The sequence below is a fragment of the Vigna unguiculata genome, chromosome 6, assembly GCF_037176805.1.
Source record: "Vigna unguiculata cultivar grain cowpea cultivar isolate G323 ecotype 2 chromosome 6, ASM3717680v1, whole genome shotgun sequence".
Classification (NCBI taxonomy): Eukaryota; Viridiplantae; Streptophyta; class Magnoliopsida; order Fabales; family Fabaceae; genus Vigna; species Vigna unguiculata.
The window spans coordinates 34,073,842-34,092,473 of record NC_140797.1 but is presented as its reverse complement, the minus strand read 5'-3'; the positions used below and the strand labels follow the sequence as shown (position 1 = coordinate 34,092,473).

Below are 18,632 nucleotides of genomic sequence, written 5' to 3'. Positions count from 1 at the left end.
TTTAGTTTTACATTTAACAACTATTTTAAAATTTAATTATATATTTTTTTATTAATCTTAACTCAAATTTTTATAAAGATTAAAAAATATAAATACACAAATGTGACCTTTCTTGTGTTTTCCTTAGTATTTATTAAATGGTTTAAATATATTTTTGATTATCAAATTATTTTTAAAAATTGTGTATTTGTTTTTAAACTAAATTATAGATTTATGGAAAGTCATATATTCTCTTTAATAAATTGCGGTTAAAATGTTTTTCATCTAACAAATAAAATTATAATTTTTTTAAATGATTTGTATAAAGTACAAGAATAAAACAAGTAAATAGTATAATTTAAGAATAAAATACAAATTTTAAAAATAATTTAAAGATATATTTAATCGTTATTAAATACTAAAGTAATACTACCAGATAATTATAATATGGTTTATTTTAATTATATTTCTACTTCCATGGAATATTTTCTAATTTTAATAAATACTCATCTACTTAATTAAGTTCTGAGTGAATTTCTCTCTATAATTAATTGTTTGTTAAGAATAAGGTAAAAAAAATTAGACATAATTTGTATGATATTTTTAGTTTTGTTTTGTAATTAAAATCAAAGTTTTATTTGAGGAACATGTGTATATTGTTATTTCCATTTAAAAAAAAGATGGTTTAGCACTTATTTCTATATATTGAGTGATTTTATGTTTTCATTCGTCAAGTTAACTAATAAGGATAATTTAATAAAAAGATTAACTTTTATGAAAAGAAAATCTTAAATCTCACTGATATGAAATATATATTGATTTTCACAATTTCAATCCACTAATATTGGGACCAATGGCATGTTAATAATTATAATATATTTAGGAATAAAGAGAATAATATTTAATATGGATCTTTATGAGATGAATTATTTATGTGCAACTTGTTTCTTGTTAATCTAAATTTACTAGTTAGCGTGGAGCTGCATACATAAGGTAAAGTTTAATCAAAATAAATGAAGAATGATTTTTTTTGTTCTTACATTAATAATTTTTAAAACTAAACCTGAAGGTAGATATCATTTCTCATTTAATCTTTAAATTTTCTCACCTAACACAAAAACATATATCTTCACAAATACAGTCTTAACGATAAAAAAAAGGTAAAATAACTTACATATGAATTAAGATCAAGGATGTGAACAGAGCGGATATGGTACATGTAGTAGCTCTATGGAGCGGATAGGGTACATATAGTAGCTCTATGGAGCAGATAGGATACATGTAGTAGCTTTTCCATACCCTACCTGTTGAATAAATATGTGCTCCGTACCCATACTCATATATGTTGGGTATCATGGGTACCCGTGATTATTTACAAAATTATTTAAAAAACAAATATTTAATCAAATATTCAAATAAAATAAAATATATCACTATGTCATAAATTTTAAATAAATTTCAAATAAATCCAAGTTCATACACGTTCAAATAAGTATAAAAATAAATATAAATGACGTTCAACACAATGAAAATTCTTTAATTAATGCTTTGATCAACAAGTTCACTTCCTCCGATTGATTCTTGGAAAATAAACAAAATAAACAAATAATAAATTTCAACTGTCACGGGCCAAGTATTCTTATTTTGATTCTATCATTTGACAACAAGCATACCATAAACGTCATTGTCTATATAAAGTTTGATGTATATGCCCAATCTCAAAGAAAGAAAAGAGAAGAATGTTAAGGAGTGTACTTAGAAGAAGACAACATACTAATACTTGAAGCTAAAAGAATGAAGATAGAAGACAAAATAAGATGTGCAATTTAGAAAATATTAGGTCAGAACATGCGGGTTTCAAAAATACCCGCACCCATGAGTAATGGATATCCATTTTTAATATTTATTTCCTACCCATTACGAATTTTATTTATGAATACTCGCGGGTATGAATTGTTTTGACATTCCTACTTAAGATCATCTTATATTAACTCTAATTTAAGTCAAAATCAATTTATCATAAAAATCGATCATATATGATATTATATCATATTTACTGAATTACTGATTATAATATTTATATTTGTTATAATTAGTATTAGTTAAATACATATAATTTCAATTCAACACCTTAAATCTTTTATATATATATATATATATATATATATATATATATATATATATATATATAAAATATGATTGAAACTCACATGAAAAAAATATTGCCAATAAGGGAAAATAGGATGACATTATTCAAAGATTCAAATAAGTAAAAAAAAACAAGAAGAAGACGATAATGATGGTGATAATTAAAATAAGTAAACAAAATAATACAAATAAGTAAAAAAAAATGAATAATTCAATTAATAAAGGGAAATCAACATATGATCGACATGATCCATTTTATAACCAAAATTGCTTTTTAAATTGAATGAAGTAGAAAAATTTCTTAAACACACAAAAAAATTCATATAATTTTATTAATGTTGTTATAACTGAATACCTACAATATATATGCTCCATAATTGAAGAGATCATTCTCAATTTATCATCTGATAATCATGTGTATATTATAGGATTGTCAAAATGAGTTATTCGGTCCAACCCGGCCCAATTCATCACGAGTTAGTCACTTAGTGAGTCAATTCAACCCGGCTCATTTATTAGCGAGTCTAAAAAATTCAGTCTGGCCTATGGTGAGTTAAACGGGTTAGTTCACTTAATTAAAAAAATATAATTTATTTTCTTGAATCCTAAAAAAACTAAATTATAATTTAGATTAAAATATAAATAAGGTTAAAGCATATTTTAAGTTCAAAGGTTTACAAAATTTAACCGAAATAAATGGTACTAAAAGCCAAAACAAAGTGACATTAAATTGATAACTATGACTCTGGTGTGCCATTTTACTCTTTGAACTTTTATTTTATACACATTTACATAGTTCTATTTGTTATAAATATCTATATAAAGTTGTATCATTCATTTTACATAAAAAATGGACCAATTACACTACTTTAGAGAGAGAATTTGATAGAGAAAAACTTTTACCGTTTTAATTTTTTTAATATAATTTAATATCTAAAATTTATAGGTGGGTTGGTGAGCCAAATCGACTCACCACGAATTCAATCAGTATGAGTCAAGTTCTTAGTAAATCGGGTCTAATTTTGACCTATACCAAAAATTTTAAATTGTTTTTAACATAATTCAACTCGTACTTGTGGTGAGTCAGATTAACTTCCGGGTTATAACCCATTTTTACCACTATAGTATGTATATGAAAAAAAAAATGTGATATGATTTCTTTTGTAATTACTCCATACGTAGCATTTAGTGAAACTCAACAAAAGGTTAGATATGTTACAAGTGAGAAGATATGGTAATTCAGAAAATAAAATAGTAATAAGTGATTTGACTCTTATCATAAAATTTAGAGAATCCAATACAATAATGAAACCCTTAAAAGTAGAAAAAGACACGTAAGGTTTGGATTTAATAACGTGAAAAATTCATTAATGAAAGAAAAAGTATATTACATCAGTAGAATGAAGTTTTAATAAGTAAGAACATGAAAAGTAAAGAATGATATAGTCTATGTCTGTTGTTGACCAATGACAGCACGGTCCTGAGAGTTCTTGGTCCTCTTCTTGTTGCAAACCCAAATCCATGTTATAACTTCCAAAATGACAGCAATGGTAGCCAGTGATATGATTGTGCCCAAATAGCTCTTCTTCCACATCTTTTCAGCATTCAAAATGTCAAAACCTTTTAACACATTCCATATGGCCAAGCCAATAGTTGTGTAACCAACTATGTAATGAAAAATGTTCCAAAATATTCTGTACTTGTGATCCTTCTTAGGCCTCAAAAACACAGCAACACAAACTTGTGCAGACGCAAGACACATTAGAGTGATTCCAACGCATCGATGAGGAACATGATGAACCCCATTGTGATTTCCAATATACAAACCACTCCCAAACCCAGCAATGGCGATCAAGAAGGCCAGTGATTGGCATGCTCGATGCAAGTGAAACCAAGTGCCTCCCAAGCCATCAAACACCTTCAAGTAACGACCCATCATCACTCCAATCGGCATCATTATTCCCCAACTCACGGTATTCAATATTCCATGAACCTGCATATATAATTCACAACCTCAAATTACACTTCCACTTAAAATGTTTCAATATGAAAATACAAATTATTTCTTACGTTTCTCAACATGGTTCGTGAGTTCACGCCTTCAGTGGCTTTAGAAACCTTGCCGGATATGAAATCAATGGTTCCGTAGGATCGAAGATTAGAGGGTGAGAAAGAGTGGGGCCTGAGAGTGCCATCATCAGAAACCAAACCCTCTTGCCAAGCATGGTTCACCACAGTCTTGTTGGAGGGAAGTTGAAAACTTGCGAAGATGATGATGCGACCATTTGTGTATGACGCAGAAAGGTTGTAAACTGAAAAACTGAGATTACCCTCTTGTAGCATTGTTGCATAACTGGTTATTGGCGATGTGTATGCTCTGATGGTGGCATTTGATTTATGAACTGCGACGAATGATTGTGAACCCAGCATGCCCTTTGAGGTAGGGTTGATGGCCCATGCAACCCAACTTGAATCCTTTGCGTTGGCCTTGTTGAATGCAACATCCACTACACCTGACGCTGGATGATAGTTCCAATGCAATGAGGATTCAAGAACAGGCAAATCCTCACAAGCTGCGTAGTTGATGTTGTTCGAAAACCTGTATGAGTTGCATGATTGTGAGATGTTAGGGATAATGGTAGCTACTAAAAATGTCAACAAGAAGAAGATTGTGTTTTGAATCGGAGTCGATTCAAATTTTGTATGTAAATGGAAAATTATAATATGACCATTCTTTTACTCACATACTTTATTTTCTGACGTGATTTATAGTTTTTATTGATTATTTCAAAAAAAAAATAAAGATATATTAATTAATGATTCATACTAGGTTCTTTCTAGAAATAAAAGATGAAAATTAAAAAGTATTATCATTATCCTATGTAAATTCATATTTTAAAAAAGATTACGGAGTTATGCTTTTAAAAAACATAGGTTTCAACCAAATATATGAAAAATAACAGTAATAGTAATAGAAAAAGAAAAAGAAAAAGAAAAATCGTTATTCACATAATAAAAGATGATTTTTTTTTCAAGACCTGTATAAGTTGCATGGCTGGGAAGTGATAGGGACAGTAATGACAACAAGAAGTGTGAAGAAGAAGATTATGTTTCGAATGGAAGCCATTCTAGGAGAGAAGAAAGGAGAGGAACACAATTAACTTCTAAGGTTGCTAAATTTGGGATGATGAATAAACAACTATCACTCATGTATTTATAGATTCATAAGATTGTATATAAAGATAAAGATTCGTTATATTATCTAACCATTAAAAATATCTTTTTAAAAGAATTTTAATTTTAATCTTTTTATCTTAAAAGGTTGAATTGAAATGATATCTTTTATATTTTCTATATTTAAAAAGGACCAGATTTAAAATTCAAGAAAATTATTTTTACTAAAATACCCTTTTTTATTAAATATGTATTTGATTAAATTTTAAATATTTAAGCGAAGATTATCTTCTCGAAATATAAAAAAATGTCAACTTTTTATGCATATCTTAAGATGAGGGTTAAGATATTGTATTTCTTAATTTAAAACATCTTTTATATTTTTATTTTATTGTATTTAGGTTTGAAACAAATAAGATTTAAAACTCAAAACATATATAATATATTTACTAAAAAATATTTTCCAATTAAAATTATTTCTTAATTAGATATTGTTCTCAAATTTGATCAAGAAAGATCTTAAATAAAAATAATCATAAAAAATGAAGAGATTTTATATATATATATATATATATATATATATATATATATATATATATATATATATATATATATATATATATATATTTAAAATCATTTATAAAGAAGTGGACTTTAAAAAGAAAACCCTCTTTAATTCTCCTATTTGTAAAAAGAAATTACACTCACTTAGTATATAATCTCAATAATCAATATGGTTAACATAACAAAAGGTTATGATTTTTTTACTTTTTTGGAACAAATGATCCCTATTTTATTATTATAAGTCTTATTTAATAAAAGAGCTTATAAAATAATTTATTTTTTAATTAAAGTATAAATTATCAAATTATCTATCTATTATTTATATGTATTCCATCATAGTTGTAAAAGAAATATTATTAAGATTTTTTCTAAAAAAAACATGAATCACCTTTATTCATACATCTAATACAATTAGATGGAATTGCAATACAACATAAAATAATTTGATAATCACATGTCACTTTTATACAGATATATAAATATAAACAATGAATATAAGCGTATAAACATAATCCAATATTCAACCAACCAAAAACATCTTATAAAATACTTATATCAGGTATGTCATATAAATACTAATATCTAATCTAATAAAAATCTTATAACAATAATGAATCTAAAGATTTAAAGGTCATACTTTTCACTCAAATTTATGCAACTGTAATAGAAAAAAGAAAAATTGTTATTCACATGATAAAAGATAATGTTTTAAAACCTGTATAAGTTGCACGACTGTGAAGTGGTAGGAACAGCAATGACAACAAGAAATGCAAACAAGAAGATTGTGTTTGCAGTAAAAGCCATACTAAGAGAGAACAACCGAGAGAGAAAAAAATTAACTTCAATGTTGCTAAGATTTTTTAGAGTGCATAAACATTCCTCACTCATGTATTTATAGGTTTATAAGATTGATAAATAAATATATCTTATATTATCTAACCATTTAAAATATATTTTTAAAAGATTTTTCTTTTATCTTTTTATCTTTAAAGTTCAAATGATATCTTTTTACTTTCTATTTTTAAAAAAGATAAGATTTGAAATAAAAATAATAATTTTATAAGATCATAAGATTGATAAATATCATTTAAAATATCTTTTCGAAAGAATATTTATCTTTCTAAACTAAAAGATTGAAATTCTATTTTTTTATATATTTAAAAAAGTATCCAAAACTCAATAAAATATTTTTACCAAAATATGTTTAGTTTCTATTTAATTAAAATTTGTAATATATATATATATATATATATATATATATATATATATATATATATATATATATATATAAAAGTTCAATCTTTTATATTTACAGTTGCTTATTTTTAATTTATCCTTTACATTAAAATTATTTATTTATTTTTTAAAGACTACCTGTTATATTAACATGTTTTTTATAAAACTATTCTATCCGTTATTTCTTTCCTTCATTAACAATTATTTTATCTTCTTTTCTTATTCATTCTACTTAAATTTTAATTATAAATTTATTTTATATATTAACATAATAATATTATAATACCATCATTTCTAATATAATATTATATAATATTATATATATATATATATATATATATATATATATATATATATATATATAATATAAAAAGCATACACCCAAATAAACATTCTCAGAACCTAAATAAAGACGATCTTGGATTAAAGTTAGGAATAGTAAAGCGGGTCAGTCTGACCCATTTTGGTCCACTCCTCGTTTTGGTCCACAAAGTGTGGGTGTAATATCAGATTCATTTTTTTGACTCGTCTTGCCACGTGGGTTGGACCGTGGGTTTGCGGACTGACCCGCATTTGTGAAAAGCAAAATAATTTTTTTTATGATAAGAAATTCTTTTTTTCCATAATAATTGATATTCATTTTTTATCGAAATAAGTTAAATTAGTTTACCTAATCAAAGAAAAGAAACAATATCAACGAAGATTAAAGCTAAATACAATAATAACATATCACTTACAAGACATGTACCTAAAAATGCATACAAAAATATTTCATATTCAAGAACTAAATTCATTATCTTATATACAATGATGATGATGATAATAATAATAATAATAATAATAATAAATATAAAAGGAACTATGGAAACAACACGATGACTGATGTGAGAACTACAAAATAAGAACATTTAATTTTATAAGAAGGTCAGCAAGCCAACCCTCCCCGACTTTAGCCGCGCAGGTTGCGGGCCTATCGGGGTGGGCCAGCGGGTTCAACAACCCAATCTGCCTTGTGTTTTTTTATGCAGGCCTGCAGGTCAGCCCGCTTGGCCCGCCCCGAATTTCCATCCCTAATTGAAGTCTTTCAATTTATCATTTGGTCACAATGAATAAAAATGGATTCGTTAGAAGTTAAAAAAACTTAATTTTGAAAATGTCACGTCAATCGTGTCAAAAGTGAGTCAAATTTTAGTGTTGAAATATCATTTTCTTATTACATATTATATAATAATGTATATTGTAAATAAAAAGTAAAGTGAATATAATGATCAAGCGCTTACCACTAGGCCAAAAGCTATAACTAATAGTCAGGGTGCCACTTTTTTTACTTAAGAGTGTAATAGTCCAAGCGCCACAATTTGATTGTGACCCAGCTCACTTGGCCTCCGCCGGGACAATTGATGCCACATGCAACAATGGTATCAAAGCTATGGTTCTGTAGATTTTTTTCTTAGTATGCTTTGTGGTTGCAGTATAGTCTGATCTTCCACATCAGAAAAAATTAATTCCTTGTTGTTGGAGAATCATCCTTGTTTCCTGAAGTTGCAATGAGAATTTTGACGGAATGATCATTGTCAGAGTTGTGTTGACGCGATGAATCTACAATTGAGTTCATGGAGGTGCAAGGATTGTGAGTCGTGCTGGATCTGTAGAGGAGTTCGCGTGTGGTGAAATGCTCTTGGATTTGCGAAGGACGTCGTTGTTGGTGCTCACTTGGCCCTGTGAGTGATGTACGATGGAGATCTGATCTGTGTGAGTCACGGTTTGCGGCATGTGCGTGAAGGAAGTGCTTTACGGTTTACAGATATGCTTTAGCAAAAGTCAATGGAGGTGCTACGTAAGCAGGTGTTATGTCGACGGGTGTTGCGTCTCTAGCAAGGGAATCAATGGCACGATGGCTGCGAAGTGCAGACGTTCGATATCTGGTTTTTTGCAAGGTTTGGTGGTTTTGCATCATGGGTTACAACATGGTTCCGACAAAGGGTGTATGGTGTTTATGCGCGAGCATTGGCTAATAATTATGCAAGGTGTGTGGTGATTATACACGAGCATTGGTTAGCATTGATTCATGATGCATGGAAATTCTTGGGATGACTTAATTGGAAGTGAAAATTCTTGGAATGGTTTAATTCCAAGTGGAAATTCTTGGGATGGTTTAATTTCAAGTGAAAATTCTTGGGATGGTTTGATTCAAAGTGGAAATTCTGGGAATGGTTTGATTCAAAGTGAAAATTCTTGGGATGGTTTGATTCCAAATGAAAATTGTTCGAATGGTTTAATTCAAAGTGGAAATTCTTTAGATAGTTTGATTCCGAGTGGAAATTCTTGGGATAGTTTGATTTCTAGTGGAAATTCTTGGGATGGTTTGATTCTAAGTGGAAATTCTTGGGATAGTTTGATTCCAAGCGGAAATTCTCTGGACGACTTGATTCTAAGTGATACTCCTTATGATGGAAATAGAGTGTTGTGAGGTGTAGCGAAATTCTTGCTCTAGAGGGTGTGGATGTACTTGGGGTCAAAGGGTTGAGAGTGTTTTTTGTGTGTTGTACAAATTTACACATAATGATTATTTTTTGTAGTTGTGGTTTTTCTCCGTATTTGGAGTTTCCATATTATATTCTCTGTGTTAATCTTATTTCTCTATTAATGGATGATTCTTGGAAGTAAAGACGATAATGTTCTTAATTAATGATACATTTTTCCAATAATATATATATATATATATATATATATATATATATATATATATATATATATATATATATATATATATATATATTGGAAATAAAGGTTAGAAGATTGTGTTTTCTATGTCATTTATGGTTTTATTTTTAGTATCATATGAAAAGGCAGTGTTTTGTAATTTTGGTGTATTATTATTAAATTTTGGAAAGTCGCTAAAGTGTGTGGGTTTGGTATATTTTATTTGTAATGGCAACAAATGATATATTTGGGTGGTTTTATTTTCTTCTTATTATTATATGGTATTAAAAGTCAATTTCGTGTTATAGTGAGATTATAATATATTATGTATATAAAAGATGTTATATAATAATAAAATTAATGTAATTTTATTAGAAATTGGAAATGCTATTTTGTTTTATTTTATTTATCCGAAAATACTCCATGTATTTGTTTGGGACGTAAATGTATGTTTGTGTGGTGATTTGGTGAAAAGTAGTGAAGGATAACTTTGTGTAGTTATACCAAAAATGTACTTCATTAGAACTCTCGATAAGAGTAATGGAAAGTTCTCAATAAGAGTAATGAGAAGTTGTTTACTTCGTTGGAGCTCTCGATAAAAGTAATTGGAAGTTGTATACTTCGTCAGAATTCTTAAGAAGAGTAATGAGAAGTTGTGTACTTCGTCAAGACTCTCTCGATAAGAGTAATAAGAAGTTGTATACTTTGTTGGGACTCTCGAGAAGAGCAATGATAAGCTGTATACTTTGTCAGGACTTGCTAGGAAAGTAATGGAAAATGGAGTGGTTATTAGTAAGTTGCGTACAAGAGTTACAAATTGGATCCTTTTGATGAGATCACTAATGATTGTATTATTTGTTGTGATAACATGTTTTGAACGTGTGATGATGTGTTTAAACTATTGTGTGAGACATTAGGCTTTGTGAATGGTTGATAATTGACGAAATCATATGGTATTGTTATATGCTAGAAGTAAGAAAGGTTTGGGTGAGCGTTGTATTATGATTGATGCATGTTGGTTATGATGTTTGGATGTTTGTATGTTAGGTCACCCTTACATAGGTGATTTTCACGTGCAACGATCGTATATGTATTGAGGAAGATGCACAACACTTGAGAGAGTGATCAATATCGAGAAACATTTTAGAAAGTGTTTTAGTCTTCAATTTTTTCTTTTCAATAAAGTCTGTTTGTAATTGAAATTTTCAATAAAATAGGAATGAAATTTTATTTTAAATCATGTAATTTGTGTTAATTATATATTTTAGTGAGTGAAAAAAAAATAGGATGTTAGAATGAACGAGTGTTGGGGGAGAAGATGCATGTAGGGTCTGAATTCATCCTTGTGTGATCCATGTGAATGGGAATGAATATGATGGTTAGAAGAGAAGGAAATTTTTTTGAGAAGGGATGGAGGAATTGGATTTAGCCGTGGAAGGTAGAGTAAAATCTAGAAATTTGAAAGATGGTGATGGACATGTGGTGATAGTAGGCCAATGAGGTGTGTGAATTGTGAAGGGAAAAATGGAAGAGAGTGGTGAAATGATGCTTAGTATAATGGTTGTGGATAAGTATATTTAAATTTTAGAGTAATATAATGTATATATATATATATATATATATATATATATATATATATATATATAAACTAATTTCATTCAAAAATTAAAATAGTATCATAGGGAAATAATCAAGAATTAAATAAACTTTTTATATTTATTGATGCTTATGAATTATTTTCACTAATTTTGATATACAATGTCCATAAACATGATAATTATGTGATGTCCGATTTTTCAACTTTCATTGACAAATCAAAACCTCGAGTTAGAGAAAACAAATATTTATGTAAGAGTAGAAAAAAAATTTCACTGCAACCAAACCAAACCAAACAAAACAGGTCCCCACTTTCTCTCTCGTGTTTTTTGTTTTTATTTTTATTTTTTCATAATACAACGCCTGCGGCTACATTGGAGGCACAATTCATCAGTTCTGCAACTCTCTCTTTCTCTCCATCTCCATGTTCATGGCAATCTCAAGGTACTTTTCTTCTTCTTCACCTTCCTCTTCATCATCTCTCAGCCCTCTCTCTTCCCTCCAACGCCGTTTCTTCCTCTTCAGTGTTCCCACAGACCAAACCTTTACCGCAGTCCCTCTTTCTTGACTCATCTGGGATCACCGTCACCATTTTTACTCAGGGTATGCTATAAAGTTATAGTCTTTCTATTGGCACCCCTTTTCTTCTTTCAATTGGAATACCCTTTCGACCTTTTGGCTGATTGTCACCTCTGGAGCAGCCAAAGACCCAGTTTTTCTTTTCCTGTTGGATATTTGAGCTCCTGGATCAGTTTTCCTGAAGGGTTTCTCTCTGATCTGTTCGGAGGCACATATGTTTGTTTGAGGTTTTTGTGGCTTTGGTCAACTTTGGAGCATTTTCAGTTTCTGGAGACGAGGATCGTGCCTCTTTGGAGGCTTGTTAGATTGGACAAAAGGGATCGATTAGTGATCCTTAGAGGATGTTTTTATCTGATTTTAAAACCCTTTATAATTGCTGAGGGGTTTTTGTCTTATTTTGTTTGATGTAATTTTGGAGGGTATGCGTGCTTAATTAGGGTTTCTGATTTTTTCCCCACATGAAAAAGTACTTAGTTTTGGAGGATTCTGGTTAGTTTTATGTAGTAGACATATTTTTGTTAACCTGAGTAGGGTTCTTCCTAGTACTGGGGAGACTGAGGTTTTTCAAAAAGGTTGTTTGTGATAGGATGATGGTATGCTGAAAGCTTCTTGCTCTGTGTTATGGATTTGCTTGATTGTCCTTTTGGACTACTGAATCCAATGGGTCTGCACCCTTTGCCATTGTTTTGAAAACAAGTGCATATCTGGTGTTCTGTTAACCCCTGCTGGTATTCTCTTTAAGATGGCCGTGAACAATCGCTGTTTTGTGGAATGGAAAGAGCAATTTGTTTCACAGGAGCGTGGTAATCGTGTGGTTCACTATTACCTGAAGGATGCTGCTGGAGAATCTATCCTTGCAGTGGTTGGTACTGAGAGGAGTGTTAGGCACATGTGCTATGTTGTTGCTGAGGAGTTCCTTGAAATTTGTGGTAAGGAAGGTTCCATTCCAACTGGTTTCAAATGGAGATCTAGAAGAGAGGTGGTGGATTGGCTGACATCAACGCTATCAAAGCAGAACCTGCAGGGAGATAGAAGTGGTACGTTGATACTTCTTTATTTTAACCTGTTGCAGTCATTTTTAACGTTTTTGATTATATTATGTCGAACAATAATGTGAGAAATAACTTAGGAAACTTTGACATTATGAGCAACAAAGTGATGTAGCTATTGAACAACTACATATGTGTTTGTTTTGTAAGGCAATCACATGGATGTGGTTCTATCAATGAACCAATATTTGGTTCCCTTCTCTGTTACAGGAGTGCATATCATATGGATGTGGCTCAATCAATACTCTTGTTCACTGGCAGTTTTCCTTAATATTTTCCTATTCTTCCTTGTATTTGTTCAATATGAGAATATTTTTTCTACCTTTGTACTAGTACTCTCTGTTCATTCTGATAAAATCCCTTCTTTTATCCTTCCCATAATAAAAACAGCAGATGTTCTCAAATAAAAAAAATGGTGAAAGCATTAGGAAATTTAATATCATAAAAAATAATAGAAGATCGGTAAAGATTTTTGCCTAGTAACTTTCAGTTTCAGCATCTATGTGCTAACAGTACCTATACGCCAACTGGTGTGAAATATTTTTCCAAACATGAAAATTTCCATGCTAAAACCATTTCCAGTCATTCAAAACATCCAATACCATACTTCAGTAGAAAAAAAAGGATTAAGAACCGCTGTTTTCCTATTTTTTCATACAAATAAGATAACCAACAAAATTTTCAGTGAATTAGGGATTGAAACCTAACCTAAAAATATAACACTAATTAGTATTTGAAATGTAAGGCGCTGAATTCAAATTATACCGTATTTAATTAATATTAGTCGTAGCAAATTATACTCTATTATCTCTTATTTTATATTTTAAATCACAGTATCACCTGGTCATAACTTGGTTCAAGCTCATGAGACCACAAATGATAGTATCAATGAAATTACTGGAGCACGAATAACAGATGATAAGGTATATCCCCCCTCTCCCCCCCTCACCCCCCAATATTTTCCTTTATATTGTTTCTAGTCAATGTTTTTGACATCTACGTACTCCTCTTTCTCAGGACTTTCCTATGAGTAACTCCAAATTATCCAATTCAGACATTGTTTGGTCAGGAGTTGCGTGGAGATGTGGCAAACAACTTAAGCATTTTCCTGCTTTTTGGAGGAATGGCATCAAAATAGAGGTGAAAAGGCCTTGAACTAAATTCCTTAAAGATCTCACTTCTATCTTACTTGTAAACTCCTTGTTTTTGTTGTCAACTTCTAATTAGCTTCCTATTATTAATAATCAACCCTTAATCAATTTCTTCCGGTATTGACAAGTAAAATCCTTAATGATGTTTCTATTTAGGTGCGTGTTTCAAGAAAATTTCTTAACAATGAAATAAATTTTTGGTTGCATGATATTTGCTTGATGCCATGGACTTCACAGATGCTTGAATGCCCCTGCTCTCCAAAAAAAAAAGATCTATTAGTCAAAGAAGTCTCCTTTTTCTGTGGATATAATAATATATAAATGGTTCTATACCTGACATTTACATTCTTCCTGATTTCCAGATTCAATCCTTTGTTTTTGTTATGGGAAAGGGAGAGAATCATTATATTGCTTATGTAGAGGATATGTATGAAGACAGAAGGGGGCAGAAAAAGGTCAAGGTGAGGTGGTTTCACCATAATCAGGAAGTCAAGGGTGTAGTTCCTGTACGAAATCCTCACCCTCGAGAAGTTTTTATCACACCTTGTTCTCAAGTTATTAGTGCAGAGTGCGTAGATGGTCCTGCCACAGTCTTGACTCGTGAACACTATGAAAAGTGCATGTCTTTTTTTTCGCCCACTTCAAGGGACAGAACACATTTGTGCTTTAGGCAATTTAGAAGCAACAAAGTTAAGCCCTTTGACTTGAGTAAACTGCGTGGCTACTATGCCCAACCAATTCTTTCTTACTTGCACCTGGATTCAATTCAGAACCCTGAGCAGCTTGCAGGAGAAAATGAAGATTTGACTGCAGGTGATGATGTGAAGGTAGGAACCAAGAGGAGCAGAAGTGATAAGGGGTCACCTCAGTCTTGGATAAGTCAACAGGGAGTTAGGAAATTGATGAGAAGTAAGCAAATGATGGTATACAAAACCTTCCAGGTTGCAAATTATGCACGACCAGAAAGGAGACTGCTTTCTCGGAAGCAGGTTGAGTGTGAACCTTGGTCTATTCACAAATACAAGGTTGATGACAAGATTGAGTTGCTTTGTCAAGATAGTGGCATCAGAGGCTGCTGGTTCAGGTGTACAGTTGTTCAGGTAGCCCGGAAACAGCTGAAAGTCCAATATGAAGATGTCCAGGATGAAGATGGAAATGGAAATCTGGAGGTACACTTAAGCTTTTGAGATATTCTATATTTGATTTTCTGGTCAGTATTTAGTTTGCTTGTAAATATGTGCATAAATAAAGGTGGTTCCAATTAAAGGTTTGATCATGAACCAGAAAGAAAATTTAAGGTTATATAGTTTTAGGCTTTTAGCAACTGATCTTTAATCCTTGCAGTTGAAGTTGAAGTAAAATCTTTTGAAGCGATGAAATAATGGGTTTGTGTGTAGAATTAGAAATCATTCTAGTTTAAGTTTAATGTGAATTGTTGAAACTTAGACTGAAGGAATCTAGATTGAATCTCATGGGATTAACTAATAGGGCTAGAGATATTTCTTTGACTGTATACTGACTTTGTAAGAATGACAGGAGATTATGTAGGCTGATTTTATGCATGGATGGATTTTCAAGTGAAGTACAATAAATTCATTACTTTTATACTAAAAAATGTAGAGGGTAATGGAATGGCCAATTATGACATGATTAGAATGGCAAAGTCATATGATACAATTTAAGACGATAGAAAGATATGGTTATAGAACCAAATGAAAAGCAGAATATTCCAAGGAAAGGTTTTGTGGAGTCATTCATTGCATAGTTTTACAGCACTCACTTTTCAAACTTTTATCTGAATATTCTCTATATTTTAGGAATGGGTGCCTGCTTTCAAGTGTGCCAGGCCTGATAAACTTGGGATGAGGCATTCTGGCCGGCCCACCATAAGACCTACTCCAACTCTTGAGGAACAAGAACTGGCTGTTGAGGTTGGACATGCAGTTGATGCATGGTGGAGTGACGGCTGGTGGGAAGGGGTTGTAACTAGAATTGATCACTGTGGAGATGAAAGTGTTCAAGTATACTTTCCTGGTATGTTGTTTTAATTTAATGCCTTTTTAGAGTTTTTTAAATGATTTTATCTTCCCTTTTTTAATATATATATATTTTTTTGTATTGTATCAGGGGAATGCCTGTTGATGGAAGTGTGCAAGAAGGATTTAAGAATATCTAGAGATTGGTTAGGGGACAGTTGGATTAACATTAAGGCAAAACCTGAAATAACTACAACTATATTCTTCACTCCTAATAATAGCTTTAACACAAAGCTTTCTGTGTCCCCATCAATGGACAAAGTTGCGGACACTGTTGGTTTTGGTAATTTTTGTCATGGTGATCCTTTTAGTAAGAAGTGTGATGAAGTGGCTATTGAGGACCAGAAAAATGTGTCTTGTGAGGGCTTCACTGAAGATGGGGTCTCTGTCCCGGATAATAAACCCTCTTCAGAAAAAAACACTGAAGCTGATAATATTGAGATACATGGCTGTTGTGATGAGCATGACAAAGTTAACAGTGATGATGATAGTATGAAGAATGGAGATAATAATAATAATAATGGTAATAATAAAGATATGAAGGTGTTTGAAACTTCTGGATCGGACTGTGAACCTGTAGAAGTCATGGAAGTGGGTGTATAAACAATTTTTTAGAGTCATGCATAAAGGTATGGTAGTGCTGATTGTAGAGCTATGCCATAATCTCTCGTTGTGTTGTAATCTGTGTCCAAAGTTAGTGTGAGAATGTAAATAGTAGTTACAGGGTCATGTGGGAATCCAATTGATTGTTAACTTCGTAGTTACCTTCATAGGTGTACAGTGTTGAGTGTAATGTGCAAGTGTGTTGTTATCTTTCTTTCCATTGATTGTATTTGAAAGTAGATTTCTTTCACACGAGACAACTATTGTTGAGTAATTTCAATTGCTATCCAATTAGTTCCATTGATATGAGGCAGTGTATATTATAAGATTTTGTGTGCAGTATATTTTATTTTCCCTTGCTCTTGTCAATTCAGGCTAGGCAAAAGGTACTACAATAATTTGGAGAAGATATTCGTATAAAACTTAATAAATATAAACTAGTTTTTTAATTGAAAAACAGATTTGAGTAAAAATACTTTTATGAGTTTTAAATCTTATCTTTTTAAGATATAGAAAAGAAAAATAGCATTTCAACATTTAGGATAGAAAAGAGTTTTAAATCTTATCTTTTTAAGATGTAGAAAAAAAAAATCATTTCAACCTTTTAAGATTAAAAAGATAAATATTTCTTCAAAAAAATATTTTAAAAAGTATTTGTCAAAATATTATAAACATAGAAATACATGTGTGACAATTTTTTATTCACTCCAAACAATCTTAATACCGCAAACACAATCATCTACTTTCACATTTTTAGTTGTCATTATATGTTCTTACCATTTCATAACTATGCAACTTATACATGTTTTCAAAAATATCATCTTTTATTATGTGAATATCATCGTTATTTTTGCATTTATTTAGATGAAAAATATGATATTTAAATCTTAAATTTATTATTGAGCTAAGTTTTTTATTGGATTAGATATTAGTATTTGAGATAACATATTTAATTTAGATATTTCATAGGAGGTATGTCATTTTGTTGAATCTTGTATTATAATATATATGAACATACTTTTATATATATATATATATATATATATATATATATATATATATATATATATATATATAATTTGATAATTTAATTTTAATTAAAAATTAAATTATTTTATAAACTCTTTTGTCGAATAAGACTTATTATAATAAATTAGGGATCATTTGCACCAAAAGTAAAAAAAGAAGTTTATGTTAACTTTCTATTTTATTTTAAATTGATTATTGAGAATTAGATAATAAGTGAGTGTAATTCCTTTTTAAAAAATTATTAGTGCTTTTTCTTCTAAATTCTTAGTTCTTCCTTTTGAATTTAATAATTATTTCCATATCATTAGGACTGATATGAAAATCTTCATTATTTATAAATAAATAGACATTTCATACAAAATTTATTTGTTTGGAAAATATTACTTTATTTTTTTTAATTATTAACGTTAGTAATATTTATTTATATTTCAAATAATTTTTTAATTATCTGGAAGAGTAAATATTAGGGCATATATTTACTTCATTCGTTATTATATTTTGTTAAGATAATATAATTCAGATTATCCATTTAAAATTTCGTTTGACTAAAATTTAGTTAATGTATTAATTCATTTTATTAATGATTTTGTAGTAATAGAAGAATTAAAGGAGGTTTTCTTTTTTAAAGTCCACTAACTTCTTTTTATGGACGACTCTGCACTTTTTTTCTCTTTTAAGATTATTTTTATTTAAGATCTTTCTTTATAAAACCCTAAACCCTAAACCCTAAACCCTAATTAAAAGTTTAAAATTTAATTAAATTCAAAACGATATTTTAATTATAA

The 18,632-nt window shown here is 29.9% G+C and overlaps 2 protein-coding genes across 2 annotated transcripts; one reads left to right on the top strand and one right to left on the bottom strand.

The window, feature by feature from the left end:
* Nucleotides 1-3,574: 3,574 nt before the first annotated feature.
* LOC114188493 (cytochrome b561 and DOMON domain-containing protein At5g47530-like) lies at nucleotides 3,575-9,058 on the bottom strand. Its single transcript, XM_085675108.1, has 4 exons — nucleotides 8,904-9,058; nucleotides 7,839-7,849; nucleotides 4,198-4,769; nucleotides 3,575-4,120 (listed from the first exon to the last, which is right to left on the bottom strand). The coding sequence occupies exons 1-4, from the start codon at nucleotides 9,056-9,058 to the stop codon at nucleotides 3,575-3,577; spliced, it is 1,284 nt and encodes a 427-aa protein (XP_085531234.1).
* Nucleotides 9,059-11,698: 2,640 nt separating this feature from the next.
* LOC114187163 (uncharacterized) lies at nucleotides 11,699-17,124 on the top strand. Its single transcript, XM_028075317.2, has 7 exons — nucleotides 11,699-11,844; nucleotides 12,722-13,016; nucleotides 13,863-13,951; nucleotides 14,046-14,168; nucleotides 14,542-15,348; nucleotides 15,997-16,213; nucleotides 16,307-17,124. Exons 2-7 carry the CDS (start codon nucleotides 12,722-12,724, stop codon nucleotides 16,816-16,818), a joined length of 2,043 nt encoding a protein of 680 aa, XP_027931118.2. The 5' UTR covers nucleotides 11,699-11,844; the 3' UTR covers nucleotides 16,819-17,124.
* Nucleotides 17,125-18,632: the final 1,508 nt, after the last annotated feature.